General features: G+C 39.1%; 1 protein-coding gene across 3 annotated transcripts in view; it reads right to left on the bottom strand.

Annotated features, from left to right (window-relative positions):
- Nucleotides 1-17375, bottom strand: part of LOC113015675 (interleukin-1 receptor accessory protein-like 1-B) — a 333561-nt gene that overhangs the window by 299086 nt on the left and 17100 nt on the right. For all 3 annotated transcript variants that reach the window (XM_026157786.1, XM_026157785.1, XM_026157787.1), the window contains one exon: nucleotides 9796-9893. In XM_026157786.1, the coding sequence (XP_026013571.1) occupies nucleotides 9796-9877 (82 nt within the window). In that variant the 5' untranslated portion in view covers nucleotides 9878-9893. The remainder of the gene's footprint in view (nucleotides 1-9795; nucleotides 9894-17375) is intronic.

Below are 17375 nucleotides of genomic sequence, written 5' to 3'. Positions count from 1 at the left end.
AACAAATATTATGGTGACTGTACAGCTGTCACCAGCGTCCATTGGGGGGGGACTAACAGTTTTTGTCAAGGTGGCGACGTCTGTAAACTAGAATGTGAAATTGAAATATTTCCAGCACTGCAACAAGTAAACTTTAATAGATGACACCACCAATCAGCAGCGAGAAAAACAGGTTGGAAAATGACAGTGACAGTGTTAATCTCCTGCCTCATAAGATATAAATCACAAACAATAAAAAGTCTGACAGTCTGTTTTTAAAATGCTTCCCAACAGTTTGTGCATCAATAGCGCACTTGAGCTTTATTCCCCGTCAAGACGGTGTATGAAAGACAAAAAACTGAGGTAAATATACGGCATTTTTTTCCTTTATTTGTTTTGTAATGGCAAGATGTGTGTGACTCCTCTGGTGGTAAAGGGTAATCGGACTATATAGAAGTCTATGAAAAAAATACCCCTGCATCTCACTTGATTTATGACTTAAGCATTTCCCTAATGATGTTATGGTCTGTCATGCTAGTTTTAAGTCTCTTTTTTTTTCATACAGCATGATGTCCATTTTGTAAATTATGGTCCCAGTTAGAATAAAATAGATGACAAAGCAGGACATCTACCTGGTTACCTAGCTACCTGTATGAAAGTCTTCAACCATACTTTATTTCTCTATTTTCTGCTATGACAAACACGTACAAACATAAATGGAAATACCGTATAAAGCAAAAACAGAGTTTGTACACTTCTAAAGAGGTTTAAAGTCAATATTTGGTATCATCGCCTCTATTCTTCATCACAGCCTGAACTCTGTTAGGCAGCCTTCTTGTCATGTCTTTAAGGAGTCTTCAGGAATAGTTCTCGAGGCTAATTGAAAGACATTTAAAGCTCTTCTTCGAATGTTTCTGCCTTTTGTTCTGTTCTCTGTCAAGACGATCTCACACTGCTTCAGTAATGTTGACGTCTGTGCTCTGGGGAGGACAATCCATGAACATTTGTTGGGTGTTTTTCTACCTAGACATTGGCAATGACAATGATACTAACACATGTTAGTGTTAGTATCATTGTCATGATGAAAAATGAAGCTGTTGCCAATTAGATTCTTTCCAGAAGGTGCTGCATGGTGGATCCAAATCTAAACATACTTTCCTGCATTAATAATTTTAACAAATTCAACAAGATCTCCAATGACACTGACTGAAATACAGCCCCAAACCACGACCAAGCCTACACGCTATTTTATAGATGGTAGATACTCACTGTTGACCTCTCCGGACCTCCTCTGTAATGATGAATATTTGAACCAAAAATTTCAAATTTGGATTCATCACTCTCTAAAACCACATTTTTCAGTCCAGTTCTTGTGTAATTTGGCATACCTCAGCCTTTTCTCCAAGTTTTCCTTCTTTAAGAAAGGCTTCTTGACAGCCACCCTTCAGAGATCATTTCTGATGAGGCTTCAGTAAAAAGTAAAGCATCTTTCAGGTTCTCTGTCAAGTGGATTTTTTCCTATTTCTTTAGGACATGATTTTCATCTGATGTTGATGTTGTTTTTAGGCCTGACACTTTCTCTTTCGCCTTCTCCTTTTCCAGTTTTAGTGATTTAAACAACCAAACAAGAAAAACATTCTTCTTAAAATGATGAGATACATGGACTGGACTGAAAAGGAGCGGAAAAGCTGACAATTTCCATGGAAAAACTCTGAAAGACGCTCAAAAGGATTGGAAGGACTATTGCTCTAGACCACTTTTAATAATTACATGACAGTCTGGCTCCGTAGAAGTAAATTCAGTTAAATGAGGGGTCGCTCAAGACTGCAGGATTTGGGCTATTGTTAATTGAAGTCACTAAATATCACTTTCTGAGGTCTTTGATTACCACAGCATTGCAAATTGTCCCTGTTTTGATGCTTTGGTTGCATTAAAAGCTACTTTAATGGGTTGACTGTTCATTTTTTCCAGTGATGATTTTTTTAAGCCATTTTTTTTTATTAGCAAAACTAGAACCTCAGTTGGTAACAAATCAGTAGTTAACAGTGTGTTGGTTAAGCCTGTCTTTTCCATATAATATGGGTTTTTTTCCCTTCAAAAATAAAAGACAGCTCATGCAAGACTGTATTTGTTGGCCTGATTGCAGGTCCAGTTCACAAAGCAGCCAGTGTTTTATTTGCAGACATGTTAAACAGCTGAGATGCATTGCAGTAAATATCTCAAACAGATACACAAGCAAATAGGCCAACAGAAAGATAAAAGGACCCAGCAAAAGCCAGAGTGTAACACAGTAGTGGTGTTGCCAGTGAAACATTTTAGAAATCTCTTACTGTATTTAGGATGCATTCAACTTGTTTAGCTCCATTTGCAGTGCCCAGGTGCATGCTCTTTTATTCTGCTCTGCATTCAGGACCTCTGAAGCTCCTTTTCACTCTGATTGTAATCCATGTTCAGAGGTGAGAAGAAGAATAAATGCATAGGTATTACCTCAGAGAGGCTAAAGAGAGACCTTATGTGATCTTTCAAGTTTCTATTTCATATCAAATCAAAAATGGCTGTGCGCTGCATCGAAAGAGGACTCTTCTCCATTCAGCTCACCGACGAGTAACAAAACCTGCACTTTCAGGGATTCATCACACAGCTCTGCTGAGCAGCTATTGTATAGTACAGCAAAAGTGGCCAACAAGGGAGCTGATTGTGCATTTAAAACAATAACAGCAACACAACCCATTATTAGAAGGCACTTTTTTAATGACCAAGCACAGATCAGAAACTTTGATTACACAAATTGTCCAAAAATGACTTTCCAACTCATAATTTTGCTGTCTGTGCCAAATATTTATCAAAAGGCCTCCTAAATAATTTGTTTCTGCATTTTTCCTCCTTTAAATGTCAGCAATTGCTCTCAGAGCTAGAGTAATAAATGAAGACTTCTGGGTATAGTTCATTATTTAATGAGAAATGAATGAACAATTCTCAAATAAGTGATTTTCACCTGTTAGTGCCGGTGTCCGTACACACAATAGCCTCCAAGAAACAACCGTACAAGATGTTTCAAGTTAAAGAAACCTGACTCCAAAAAAATACCTTCAATGTTTACACCATGGATTGAACATCATCTCCTGAAAATACCGAACAGTGGAAGTGCATCCAGGAGTTGGGAGGGTTGGGGGTTTACTCCAACATCTATCTTGATATGCTGTATTAAGCAAAAATACACATAATTATTCTGTTCGCCCAACCATTCAGGCCATATCAGCATTCTAACAAAGAGGAACCACAGCAGAGGACAAACGCATACATTGTGCTACCCATGCATGCTGAGGATTAGTATGGCAGATATGCGGTGCATGTTTTTGCACCGTTCCACTCAGAGTACAAATGCAGACAAAGCATTACTCAGAGATGAGTGTTTGGAATTTAATAATGTACGGATGATAGCAGTGCACGTGTGCAGCGCTCTGCAGGTTTTGTGTGATTGTGTGACCCGGCAAAACAGCAGGCAAGTGCAACATCACGGAGTCTTCGTGCCTAAGGAAGTCAGTCAGGTTGTTGAATTTCACTTAATGGGCTGAAACAGTTTTCACAGTATACAGTAAAGCCCCATGCATTTGTCTTACTAGAGATTCAAACATTTGACTTATTGATTTTTCCTTTTTCCTTTAACTGTTCTGGTTTACACTAAATGTGGTGGTGGTGGTCAGAGGGCCCGGTGGCGCCAGTGTCCGGCAGCCTCGCCTCTGTCAGTGCGCCCCAGGGTGGCTGTGGCTACAATGTAGCTTGCCATCACCAGTGTGTGAATGTGTGTGTGAATGGGTGGATGACTGAATGTGTAAAGCGCTTTGGGGTCCTTAGGGACTAGTAACGACCATTTACCAGGCCAGGCCATTTAAATTGATGTATTTCCACATTTGAGCCAAAGCGTTTGGCAAGTAAAAGCTTTACAGCTGTAAAAGCCAACCAAAACTTGAATTGTTTGCAGGATTTTGACAGTATATAACACGTCCTCCACACGCCAGGACTTCTATCAAAGAAAAGCCATGCTGTGATTCAAGTTTTGGCTCTTGAATGAGAACATAAACCCAGATACTTTATGCAATAAACATGCAACATAAAAAAGCAAACAAAAAAAATGTAAAAACAAACCCTCCACTAGATTTGTCTGAAACAAAAGAAACACCGATTTAAAAAAAACAAAAACAAAACACCTGCATCACTGGGATACTCACCTGCCCACTCCCGCTGCTTCTTTCTGTTCCATAAAAATGAAAGCAATGCAATTTCAAACTGGCTTTCATTGCCCAGAATCCCATTTTTACAATGGAGCTTTAACTTGCAACCAGTGTGGCTTCTAATAAAGCTGTGCAATCTAAAAGAAAAGGAACAAAAGCCAGAGGTCTGGCTCGAACGGGGTGTTCATTTATCAGTGGACACGTTTCAAATCCTTGCCCCAGGCAATGGCTCGTGAAGCATCCGAAGAGATGGCCCGTGGGGACTTCTGCTGGAAAAGCAGAAAGCACTTTGATGAACCTTGGGCCATCCCCGCACCTGCGTCCAATATGCATTGGTAAAAAGATATTAGATGCAAGCAGCTGTTGCAAAAAAAGAAAAAAAAAGACTGGCAGTACACTGCCTTATATATGCCAGTGTTGATATTTCTAGCTTGCATCTACATTTTTAATTACTCTTGAGATGGAGACATGAGACGCTCATGTAAACATCTGATTTTCTACAAAGGCCACAACTCCATGATTAGTCCATCAGGAAAAAAATACTCACCGATCATTGTTTCACTCACTATTAAACTGGCTTGTTTTAAGTGTGAGAATGCTAATATGTGGGACTTTCAGGCATGTACTTCTTTTCATATAATATTATAATATAACATGTTTCCTGTCTCCCTGGTGTGTATATAGCCCACATTGTTTCCCTTAGTTTTTTTGGTTTATTTTCTTTGTTCGTGTAATTTTCCAAACTGCCATCAAACATGCTGGCAGTCATTTAGCCAACATAAAAACTCTGTAACCAGCATGCCACCTGATGCATGATGCATCGCTTGATTTTGTCATCATCCTGGGTTTGTCTGGAATGTTAACTGTCATCACTTTAACAGGCTCGATGCAGCAATAGTGCATTTCCCATGCCTAGAAAAAGAAAGAACCAAGAACATTGGGTGTCTTCCTCTCACCAGCACATACTATTGAACTAAGCAGTGTTCATTGCATTGACTGGCTGTGCAACGGAAGGACACACTGAACGCAAACTGCAGCCTGCAGTGTTAAAAAGGGGATTTGATGTAAAGATTTTAGGTTAGATTATTAAAAACAAAACAGAGGGATCATAAAGACAGCTTTGAGCAAAAGAAGATTAAAGGTTATTTAGTATTTAGAGAAAAAAGGAGACCCCTTGGCTGCACTACTTCTGGCTTTTCCTGACTATATAACTCATGGATTGCACCACACCCATCTTTGAAGTTCACCTTTACTGAACCCAATACACATGTGTGACTGAATAATTGCACTGGCTGAATCTGTCTACAAAGTACAGATATATAAACACCCCCTACATCTCAAAACCAGCCTAGGTGGTATTTCCTGTTACAATATGTGCTTCCAGAGGCACACTGTGCCATGCTGACAGTAGGGCTGTGCCGTATTACATCAGCCACAATATTATCCTAATAATACTGGTATAAATTTTTATGTGATACAAGAATGTTGTTGTTGTAACATTGCTACAGTGCATTTACATTCTCTATTGCACACAACAACGAGACAAGCCCAAGCATGTCTGAGAGCAAGAGCCATGCGTTAGCCTCCAATTAGGGCTGTTCGATATAAAAACGTCTATCGTTTCATTTTACGCTATCGTTTGTTTCGTGGTGTCGCAAAATAAACTGTTTACGGCAATATTTTTTCATCGTTTTGATGGTCACTGTAGTGGCTATACTAATTTCTTAAAGTTCTCTCTTTCTCTTATATTTTATATAACCCCACTACGGACGGAGAAGCGACTGTTTTTATGTTTTTAGCAACAACGACGGTAACAGCATCGCGTGTCCGCTTGTTTATGTTCCACATAAACCTTTCAAAATAAACTGAATCACATGAAAGAGCAGATTATTTACGGATGAGAAGTAAAAAAGAGCCGCCAGGTGCTAAAAAATAAACCTTAGACTCAAACGTTAGAACAGGCTTTTCCCCGCAGCACGCCGTGTAATAAATACTCACAAAGAAAACGGCGGCTGTTACAACTTATGTCTAAAAATGTATCGTTTCATGCATCGGTTAAAACTAGAGATGGCACGATACCACTTTTTTATGTCCGATACCGATACCGATATCATAAATTTGGATATCTGCCGATACCGATATGAATCCGATATAGTGTTTTTTAATCAACAAAACTGTTTTTTAAAATATCTTGCTGCATTTTGCAAGTCTGCAAGTTCATACTCAAGTTTAAAACAACAACTACACTAAAGCTATTCTGTTATACCTGTATACAAAAAAAATATTTCATAGTTCAGCAATACTGATCAATCTAATAAACTTAGACCTACACCATCCTCCCTATTCTGGTATTTTAAAGAGTACTTAGTGTAAATATTAAGCAACCTAACTAATAGGGTTCCAACTCCCAGCAACAACAAAAATAAATAAATAAAAAATAGGGAACCACCCCTCACGCTCCACCTCATGATGCTTAATCGACGTAATCAACCTTAATTTGATGCAGTGTGAAAAAAAATGCACAGAAATCAATTATTTTTCAAGAAATATTAAATAGATTCAACATCTTTCTTCAACAAAATTGCAGACTGCACAGATGGTACCTTCCCAAAGGAAAATGTACTATAGCTTACTAGGGTATATATATTAGACTTAATAGTCACTATATACAGTAATTGACTTCTATTCATTTTACATCAAATTAAAACTTTGGGTGTCAGATAATTATTTATTAAAAGCTAGACATTTTAAATGAGAATAAGAAAGAAAAGTATGTCTTTGTGCCCCCTTTTCCCAGTTAATGCCCTATCGGCCCCCCTGGCTAAACTTTGCTAGATCCGCCCCTGCACAGTTACCTGCCGTCAGCTACGTAGAAAAAGATCCTGGTGTAGAAAGTAATATTAAATAAATTGTAACAACAGCTTATCAAGCTTAAACGTGCTGCTGTTGTTCAGCCGCTGGTTTGCTCTTTCTGGCGCAAAGTGGACCAAAAACAAACAAGAGAGACTCACGACAGAAAAGCCGATCAGCTGATCATTAGCAGTTTCACGATTGAAGTAGCAGCCGGAGAGCGAGAGGCAGTCGCTCGTTAAGCTTAACGTGGGAATGCTTTACAAACATTCAGAGATGGACTTACACACTTGCTTTACTTCTCTCGGGGATAACTTTGTCGGAGATGAAATGCCAGGTTGCTAGCGAAGCTCCAAATGCTATCCAGACCACCGACAGGTCCCGCATGCCACAGCTGCTCTATCACGTGATGCATACTGCTCCGACGTTCTGAGGCGAGTTACGGCGTGTTGCAAGTTTTGTGAGGTGCTTTCGTGATATTTAATGGATCGGATTACATTTTTTATTTTTCTCCGATATCCGATCCAGTAATTTAGGTCAGTATCGGACCGATACCGATACGTAATATCGGATCGGTCCATCTCTAGTTAAAACACTCGACTCCAAGTACACGACACGCAGCTGGAAACACTTCCCGCAAGACGAGCTGCCCGAGATTCACAGAATTTACAGAAAATGTTACATTTTTGTGATTTATATCGTTATCGGACGATAGAATTCTTATATCGGGATATGAGATTTTGGTCATATCGCACAGCCCTACCTCCAGTGATGATTTACTACCTATAAAAGGAGCTACCTCAACAATCTCCAACATAGCTGTTCCCACCAAAGGTGAAAACAACAAACTTGTTTCACCATTTGAGGAAAAACATAGAGTACAACCAGGCTACAAGGGCATAGACAGTAAGTAGCTGGTAATTTGAGACACAAATGCAAAACTAGCACTGGCTAGTTGGGCTCCATATGACAGGAAGAGCAAATGGTAGATGGAAATTACTGATGTGGTTGCAGCAGGTAAAAGCAGGGCTTTAAGCAAGCCAAGTTACAACATCACAGGTAGAAAACTTTTTTCAGTTTTATTATGTGAAAATACTCCTTAAGCGTTGAAAGGTTATGTTAACTTCAATGATTCTTAAACAAAATTAAGTAGTTATGTTACACTTTTACTACCTAGGTTACTTTTGTGCCTACATTTGGTTTATGTTGTAGCTGGATATAATCCTGTGTCACTACTATTGCAGTGTAATGCAACTGCTGCCTGCACCTTGTTTCAGTAGATTCCAATTAGGTAGTATTAGATCAGTGACAGTCACACATCGGAAAAGAGGGATGGAAAATGCCCCTCATTTATTTACTTATAAATGCTGCTGTTTGCAGCCTGCAAGGATCGATAAAACGTTCAGTATTTTTTTTTCCTGTAATGACTTCTTGAAATACCATGATATATTTTTGAAGCTATATTGCTCACTTCTAATTGAGACGTACAAACACACACAGCTAGCCATACCACATGTTTGCAGCTGGTAACAAAGTATGATGACTACTCTCCAAATGCCATAGTGTGGGACCATGTGATTTCGCTCTATTACAGCAAACACTGAGCCTTGGTGAAGTTTTGGTAGGTTCAAGGAAATATCTGCAAATTAATGTGGTTGTTGTAGGTACTGTTGGATATGGAGTAATGTTAAAACTATTTACATATGCAGCATTGTGCAAAAGTCTTGAGCCAATATCATTTCTTTATATTTTACTAGCAAAACGTGAATTAGGTATAGTGACTTTTTGAAACGTGCAAGCATAAATGGAAATACAACACATAAGACAAAATCAGAGTTTGGAGAATTCCAATGAGCAATCAAATTCAAATCATAGTTGATATATGGTATGACCGCTTTTATTCTTCAGCACAACTCTCATAGGCAGCTTTCCAGTCGTTTCTTAAAGCAGTTCTCCAGGCTTCTTGAAGGACATTCAAAACTCTTTAGATTTCGGCTGCCTTTTGCTCTGTTTTCTGATGTTCAAGATGATCTTCCACTACTGTTGAGGTCCAGGCTCTGTGGAGGCCAATCCACCCACAACACCACTGGCTTTCTGAAGACCCAAACCATGACAGTGCCTCCACCGTGTTTTCCAGATGGCTGTCTCTCTTTCCTGACCTCCTCTGTACACATTGAAATTTCTGTTTTAAACTGTTGTCAAATTTGGATTTCATGAGATCTGTTGACTCTCTTTCAGTCCAGTTCTTGTGTAATTTGCCATAAATCAACCTTTTCTCCCAGTTTCCCTTAAGAATGGCTTCTTGACAGCCACCCTTCCACTGAGACCATTTCTGACGAGACTTCTGCAAAAGTGCAGGACCTCTCCGGCCCTATACCAGGCTTTGCTGAATAAAAAGACTATTTTATGTCTGCCATAATGTTACTGTATGTTTGGCATTTAGCAGAGATTCAGGTAAAGGAACTGGGAAACATTATACGTTTTGTGACAGGCAGAAAGTGCCCAACACTGCAATTTATGTGTAGATACAGTGTTGTATTCCTGTGAAAATGGTCAGGACTAAACTGACAATTAGTGTAAAAGCAGCAAACATCCAAAGAACAACTTTGAAAGACCTTCAGAAAGCTCAAACTATTGTTCAAGGCCACTTTTTTAAAATTATGAGCCTGGGTCCTTGGAAGCATGAGGTGGCTCACGACTTTTGCACAATACTCCATACAGAGATGAGACTTACCTGAGCCTCTCTTCGACACAACTTTCAGGCAGTGGACCACAACAGCATGAAGCAGGATCAGAAGAGGGATGGGAGCTTTCATTTTTTTTTTATCAGTCCTACAAAGAAAGAAAAGCATGTGTTATAACTCCATACTGAGGCAAGCTGTGAATGTGCTGAAACCATCCAAGAAAAATAAAAGACAATGATTTTGGCAGAAGATGTTTCCTTAAAAAAAAAAAAAAAAAAAAGGTCCTGAGCCAATAATTACAGAGTTTCTATCAGCCTTAAGGTCAGTTGGAAAAAAATCAGCATCTCTATGTGCAAATTTTGTTTATCTGCTTCTGCTTTATTTATATTAGCACCTCTTCAGGGACTTATTGTATAATCAGGGCAATGCTGTTAATGAAATGTCAAGATGCATCTCTATCAAGCCAAACCAGGCTTTTCTGCTTTGTCAACTACCTTCAACACTCATCCCCCTTTACTTGCAACCAAAATAACACAATCAGGCGCCTGCTCAGATCTGGGTATCTCTCTGTGAGCACAAATGTTCGGAAATGCTCTGTGAGAAGTGGATAACAGTGAATCTGGCTTAATATATTGAAAACTCCTTAAATTGTAGCTTGTAGTGACACTAATTGCGGTGATAATGGGGATAAGATGGCATTTCAATCGATGCCAGTCAAACGCAGTAGGTTTAAAGCTATTACACTCCAATTACGAATTCCTGCCTGAATCCATGTGTGTGCTAGAATGATGAACTTAAACACTCAATTAACTGTCATTATGATGTATGTATTATGGGATATTTTAATGTAATATGCAAGACAGGTCTGTTTCCTAATAAAGAAAAGAAATGTATCTTTGCATTAAAGACAACGACTGCCCCAAACCATCTCTGCGCTTACTCGGGTCCCCTGCAATACACAGGAGTATGCTGAAAATGATGGATTGACGAACACACAGGGATTCTTTGATTTATTAGTGAGATGATAAAGTACACCTTCAAGCCAATTTAATCTAAGATAAAACAGATGGGCCCAAAGTTCGCTGCAGTTAATAGTGTTTATTCAGACTTTGCCAGCAGCTACAAACATTCCTCAGCAATACACTTGGTTCTAAAATTCCTCCATAGGCTACAAGGGTCCTTCAAATGGCATTTCAGTCAGGACAAAGATGCTTCACATTGAAGCCTGAAAAGCTGTATCAGAAAGCCTTTTTGGAGAAACTCTGAACAGTCACAATAACTCTTGAGAAATTCGGAGGCATGCGAAACTGGGCAGCAGCCAAATATGGCGACATTGCTGCGTTCCCTCTTGTCAAAGGCTTATTGTCATCGGCTCTTGCTTTCTGCAACCAATGCCACCTCAGAAAAGCTACACGTCACTACAGAAAAATCTTATCTTTTTAATTAGTTTTGCATGGTGGGTGCAAGTCTGCAACATTAGCACAAAACCTGTGGCCCCTTTCTTTGGTTTGAACACAGAGGAAGTAACTGAATCACCAGTTCTGTTCTGTGTCCCTGCGGCTAACAGTGATATCCAAGACTGTAAAAATCAAAGAGAGCACCACTGAAAAGGTTAAGAAAGTGCACTCGTGATGTGCTGTAATTAATTTTGTTGGTACTGACTATACTGATGAGGAAAATACAGTAATGCTCTTATTCTCTTGGGGTGTAAATATAGCTTTGCCAAAATAGGAACAAATGATGGGTTTAAATATACAGAAGAATCAGGTAGTGGGAGGAAATTGGCTCCATAATTCAAGTTTCACAAAGCTGTTGTTGAAGATACTGGTCTATTTTTTCATAGGAACTTGAGAAATATATGATCCAAGTGTACAGACATGCAACAGTAAGGTATCGTGGTATGATATTACAAAAATGGATAAAAGCGAAGAGACAAAATAGGATATGCAATGCCAGCTTTATCCTCCAAAATTAAATAAATAAATTCAGCACTGCATTCAGTGTTTTATCATTAAAATATATTTTAAAACTAGTTTATTTATTTAGGGTGTGATGTGGACTATATAGAGCAAAGTTAGTTTGGATTATTGACATTTGAGCCTTTATTGATGGTGAACTTCAAGGGGTGTTGAAAAGTCTTACAGTCTGAGAGAAGAAGCTGCCCCGCCGTCAGCAGACTCTTGCATCTCCTGCCAGAAGAGCAGCAGGGTAAACAGACTCAGTCTGGACCAAATGATGTCCTGTTCTGTGGGCTCTGTGTATGCAGTGAGTCTTCCCAGTGCTGAACATAGATGCAACACCAGTGTTTTGTAAGGAATCCTCCATACAGTGCTGATAAAACTTTGCTTATGTTGTTCCAAGTCAAAGTTTTTGAATTGTGAAAAAACCTTGTGCACACTGTACTAACAGTTTGGGCCATACATTTAGGATAATGGCAGATCCTTTGTAATTTTCCTTTTGTATACTACCACAGTGAATTTTAAGTCAGAAAATCAAGATGTGATTAAAGCACAGAATTTCAGCTCTATTTCCAGGGGTTTAACAAAAGTATTAAAATAGAAATTTAGATATTACATCCATTTTTATACACAGTGTGTCCAGTTACTGATTAGCCCCTGAAAATAGGAAGACTAACATAAATTTAAATATAGGAATATAAGGTACTTTTCTTAAACCCTCTGGAATGAGTGACTCCTTGAACTCTAGAAGCCATGGAGTAAATACTGTGTTTCCTCCCTTGAGATGCTCTGTGGGGCCTTTAATGCAGCCACCGTAAGTTGGTACACGTTTGTGACTTTCTGCCTTCAGTTTTGTCTTCAGAGTAAGCGTGCTCTATTGGGTTCAGATTAAGGACATCGAAGAATGTCCCATTTCTTTGTCTTGAAAAACTCTTTGGTTGCTTTTGCACTATGCTTTGGCTTATTATCCATCCAGAGTACAGCCCTGTAGACTTCAGAATATATCCTGCTACTTCAATCAGCATTCACATCATCAATAAACACTAGTGATCCAGTTTCACAGGCCCATGCTGTAACATTGTCTCCACCATGTTTAACCGATGATGCGATATGATTTATGAGCTCTCTCTATACTTTTCTCTGCCCATCTGTCTGGTACAAATTAGTCTTGGTCTCTCCAAAGTATACTTTTCACAGCTGTGCAGGCTCTTTCAGATGTTTTCTGGCAAACTCTTATTTGTCATTCTTGTTCGTGAGTGTAGTCAATGGTTTGCACCTTGTTGTAAACCCTTTGTGGCTACATTCATGAAGATATCTCTTGATTGCAGACACTGAATTTGCCTTAACTTGACTTACTTTGATGTGGTGAAGAAGATTTTCTTAACCAAGGAAAGAATTTGTGATCACCCACTTTAGTTTTCATTCGTTGGACCACATATTGCCAGTTTAAAAAAATAAAAATAAAAATCCAAGCCCATAAAACTGCATGTCAATCAATTTTCTGGTTACTGCTGAAACCCCTTGAATTGAAGCTGAAGGTCTGCACTTCAATCACATCAATGATTTCAACTCCACTGTAATGTTATACAGAGGAATAATTACAAATGCTGTGCCACTGTCCAAAAACACATGGACCTGACTGTATGATGTGGGCCTGTGGCTGTCAATCCCATCAATCGTGGGTGTGGTTGTCCTGAATTCAACTGCAGAAGGCAGTCCTTAGTTGAGCTTGTAAAAAAAATGTTTGCGGAGTAAGTGGTTGCTATTTTGTGCCAACATGAAAAACAGAATTCCGTTCACTTCGGGCATATTTGAGCATCAGGTGAAACTTTTGAGCGTTTTGTGAACAATTGTGAAACGTCATGCAAAAAGCACAAAATATATTAATTCGGCATACAAGCTGATGCATTCATCTGGCAGCCAGGTTTTCTTGTGTTTGCAATCCATCATTTCTCACTGAGGTTGGTGTTTGAAGCTTTTTTTATGGCTGCAGTCGACTTTGAACAGCTTGCTTTTTTTGTTTAACAAGATATCTCTCTAACCCTAAATATCCTATCATCTTCCTCCTCCCAGCATGATCGGTTAATTATAACAACACTCTGTGGTTACTCCTTTTTTATCGGTCTGTCCAATAGAAAGCATAGATTTGCCACAGTTCAAGCAGTCCATAGTTTCAAAATTGATTGCACTGATTACTCGAGTATTGAGTAGACTGGCATGAAAGCCAATGAAAGTGATCTGATTGCTGGTGGCAGACAGGGCTTGTAGCCAGCAGGAATGTTTGACTGCACTCATACCCGACAAGTCCAAGAAAAAATATAATTAAGTTAGACTTGTGTTGTCTAACTTTCATGCTCTGGGTCTGATGTTGCTGGAGTATGTTTAAGAAGATGGCCACATACTCAAGGGCTTATTGAGGTCAAACACCCAAGTTGTTATCAGTAACCATGAAACGCGTTTCGATGTATTATTGTCGCTATCGTCTTACTTCTTGGCACATGGTTATGAGCCATTGAGAAGGGAAAGATTCAGTGCAGCTGTCGAACTGTCAGAAATATGATCAGAAACACAATAGAGTGGAAAGAAGAGATATCCTCCTTCAAGAAATGAATGGATACTAGATGTCCAAGAAAAATATGAAATTGTTTTTTGGGGTTTTTTAAATCCTCCCTCAAAAATCCCCCTGTGAAAGCTTGTCCTGTCAAACATTTCACAGTGTATCATCCTTTAAAGAGAAGCTCATCCAAAAGGTGCTGTCACCTGCCTCTCATTCCTTGATTGTTTTTTTCCTCAAGCCTCCACTTTCGTCTTTACCCTGACAGTGCTTCCTTCTCAGTGGATCCATCCAAAATTCAATTATTTTTGAGGAGGGTTCAGGAAGAGAGATGGGGCACTCTCTCAACACTCTCGGGGTTCAGAGTTAGCCCCAAGGAATGCATCTCAGAGTCACGCGTAAACAGTTTCGCAAATCTATGACCGAGACTTTAACGCTTTAGTACAGCTCGCCAGATGGACTTTGAGATGATGATTTATACGGATCTCTAATTTTATATCTCTCTTGCTCTGTCACACACTTTTGGGAGTTCACATTGAGGGTCCCCTTTCCTTCTTCCTCAGCCATATCTGATGTTTCTTGATGACGTTCGTTTCTCTGTTACCCGGGAAACCAATGGGAACTAACAGGAAGAAGCAATTACGGACAAATTCGGATGACATAAATTCTTGTCCCGGTTATTGGGTAAAGATTTCAGATCTGTGGGCTGGAGCTTTGATTGAACTGAAGTGTAAAACTTGGACTCTTTGTCTGTGTTTGTTCATCCATTGCTGAGCGTTTCATCCTGGATTCAAACCTTGGCTCAGTCTGACGGCCATGTGTGTCAAAATTATACAATCATTACTCTTTTTCACAGGAATGCTGACTGGCAATTTTAAAGTGAAAGTCTGTCTGGTAGTTTATTTAAAACTGCCAAAGTGAAAGTCATGAAATGTGGTGCAGATTTAGACCACAGGCAAAGACATACTTCGTTATAACTTGGTGTGCATTCTTTCTTTTAAAATGACAAAATTTGTAAACTGGTCAAAGGATTTTAAGCATGGAGTTGCCAGGCAGGAGGAAAAGGGGAATACCTCTAGACATAGGGTGAGATGGAGACAGATGATCCGCTTTGGTGACCTCTACGGGGAGAAGCCAAAAGAAGCAGAAAATAAGGCACTGGTCTTGGCAGAGGATGTGCTCTCCGAGGCTTCTTGTAGTTCTCAAAATTTTTTTACAAATAATACAATCGTTTAAAGGTAAAAAAAAAAAAAATGCAGGATCTAATTTTAACTTTGTTCTTACCAAGGTCACTACGGGTGATTTGATTCACATAATGCCAAAAAGAAAAAAAATTCCCAAACATAACATGTGCTTACTCATTATGGACATACAGCCTCACTGCCTCTAGCCGTTACCCCTCTGTCCCCTACCTCCACTCGATAAATTGATATCTACTCTGCTTGGTGAGTTATTAACATTTCTATTTGTGAAAAACACTTTTCAGGCCCTTACACCCTTGGCTGACGCACACACACCCACAATCTCCCACCCACAGTCTGTGCTCTCTTCACTGAATTTTTCCATTTTAGATTATCTAATAACCTTGCCTTGCAAGCCTCCATGTTCCTGATATGTACCGTACCCAGGAAGTGAAAGAGAAAGAAGCGGTTGTTTTTCAAATTCACATGTTTAATACCATAAACGTCATTGTTTGGTGCAGGAACCAGAAGAAAAATGGCTTTTAATGATCAAGGGCACACATGTGAATAAATAACAAACAGCAAAAAGTGGTTGAGTAGCAAAAATGTATGCAACGGTTTTCATTAGCTGCCATTTGTGGTAAGAATAAAGCAGTTTTAAAACTGCATATTTGAATGGATGCTAAGTGACACATTGAGGCTACTGGCTATGTGCTTTGGGAAATGGGAATTTTTTATTAGTTAACCATCTAGCTACAATATGATGCCAAACTCATTTTATTTTCATGAGGGTGCCATGCTGTGAGAATTTTAAAAATGCTGAGGTCATTGAGTCAGACAAAACCACAGCAACCTATTTAAAGAGCTTGGCACATACCCAATCCCCAAGAGATTTTGGACAAGTCTGTCACATATTCATTCATTTCACCTCTCTGCACGATTCATTGAAGTATTAATACATTTTATGCAAATGTTTAACTCGCTACAGGATTGTTCACATGTTGTTTCAACACCCCTTTGACAATTTTAGGAACATCATTTTGCTTAAAATTATATCAAAATGACTCCAAAAAAACGTGAGAACTACTGCCTGCATGTTAAAGTAGAAAACGACAGACTACATTTACAGAAATATTACTGAGGATGGGAATAATTTGCTTTTATGATTCCTGGAACACATTGTAATTATCACTTTTTCAACCTCATGATTTTGCCACAGAGCAATAAGCATTTTATAAGTATTGCATTCCCCGACCAACTGGTGATTGGTCAGGAAATACACAAAATCTTCATTGTGATTGCTTTGATTGCTAGCAAATTGCAGTGGTCATCCATAGTTTACGTGGAAGACACTGACTTGTCAGCAAACAATCACTATTAATCCTTGAGCTGTAGGGAAACCTGCAAAAATGCAACGCAAACAGCAAAATGTTCACCTTCAAATTAAAGGTTTTGCCTTACAGCTTCAAATATCAAGAGGTGCAACAATTATTTTGAAGGCAAATACTATAGTCCATATTTACAGTTTGCATTGTACTTTTAACAGTGTCATTGCTTGTTGCAATCAATTTTGCGCTTTCAATCTCCAGCAACCCCTTGTCAATTTCTTACATATCACATATTTGTTCCTAGCCACTGGTGGTTGCCAAGAGGTTCAAGAGGTTCACTGATCAGATTATAGGCCTGCATGAGTAGGGTCCTAGCATAGACAGTATATGTAGCTTCTAGGTCAGAAAAGTTCAAGTGCCTTAAAACTGCATTCCATCTAAAGGGTATAAGATGGGGATAGCTGTGGTTGCAAAATGGGTCAAATGTGACTGATGCACTATACAGTTTTTGGTCTTAGGAGTTTTTAGTGAACCATCAGGTAGAAAAACAGTTGCAAGGGAATCTAAGGACACACACAAACATACACACACAGGCACACATACAAACTG

The sequence above is a fragment of the Astatotilapia calliptera genome, chromosome 23 (assembly GCF_900246225.1).
Source record: "Astatotilapia calliptera chromosome 23, fAstCal1.2, whole genome shotgun sequence".
Lineage (NCBI taxonomy): Eukaryota > Metazoa > Chordata > Actinopteri > Cichliformes > Cichlidae > Astatotilapia > Astatotilapia calliptera.
Note: the sequence above shows the minus strand (reverse complement) of the source record. Positions and strands in the feature narration are given on the sequence as shown.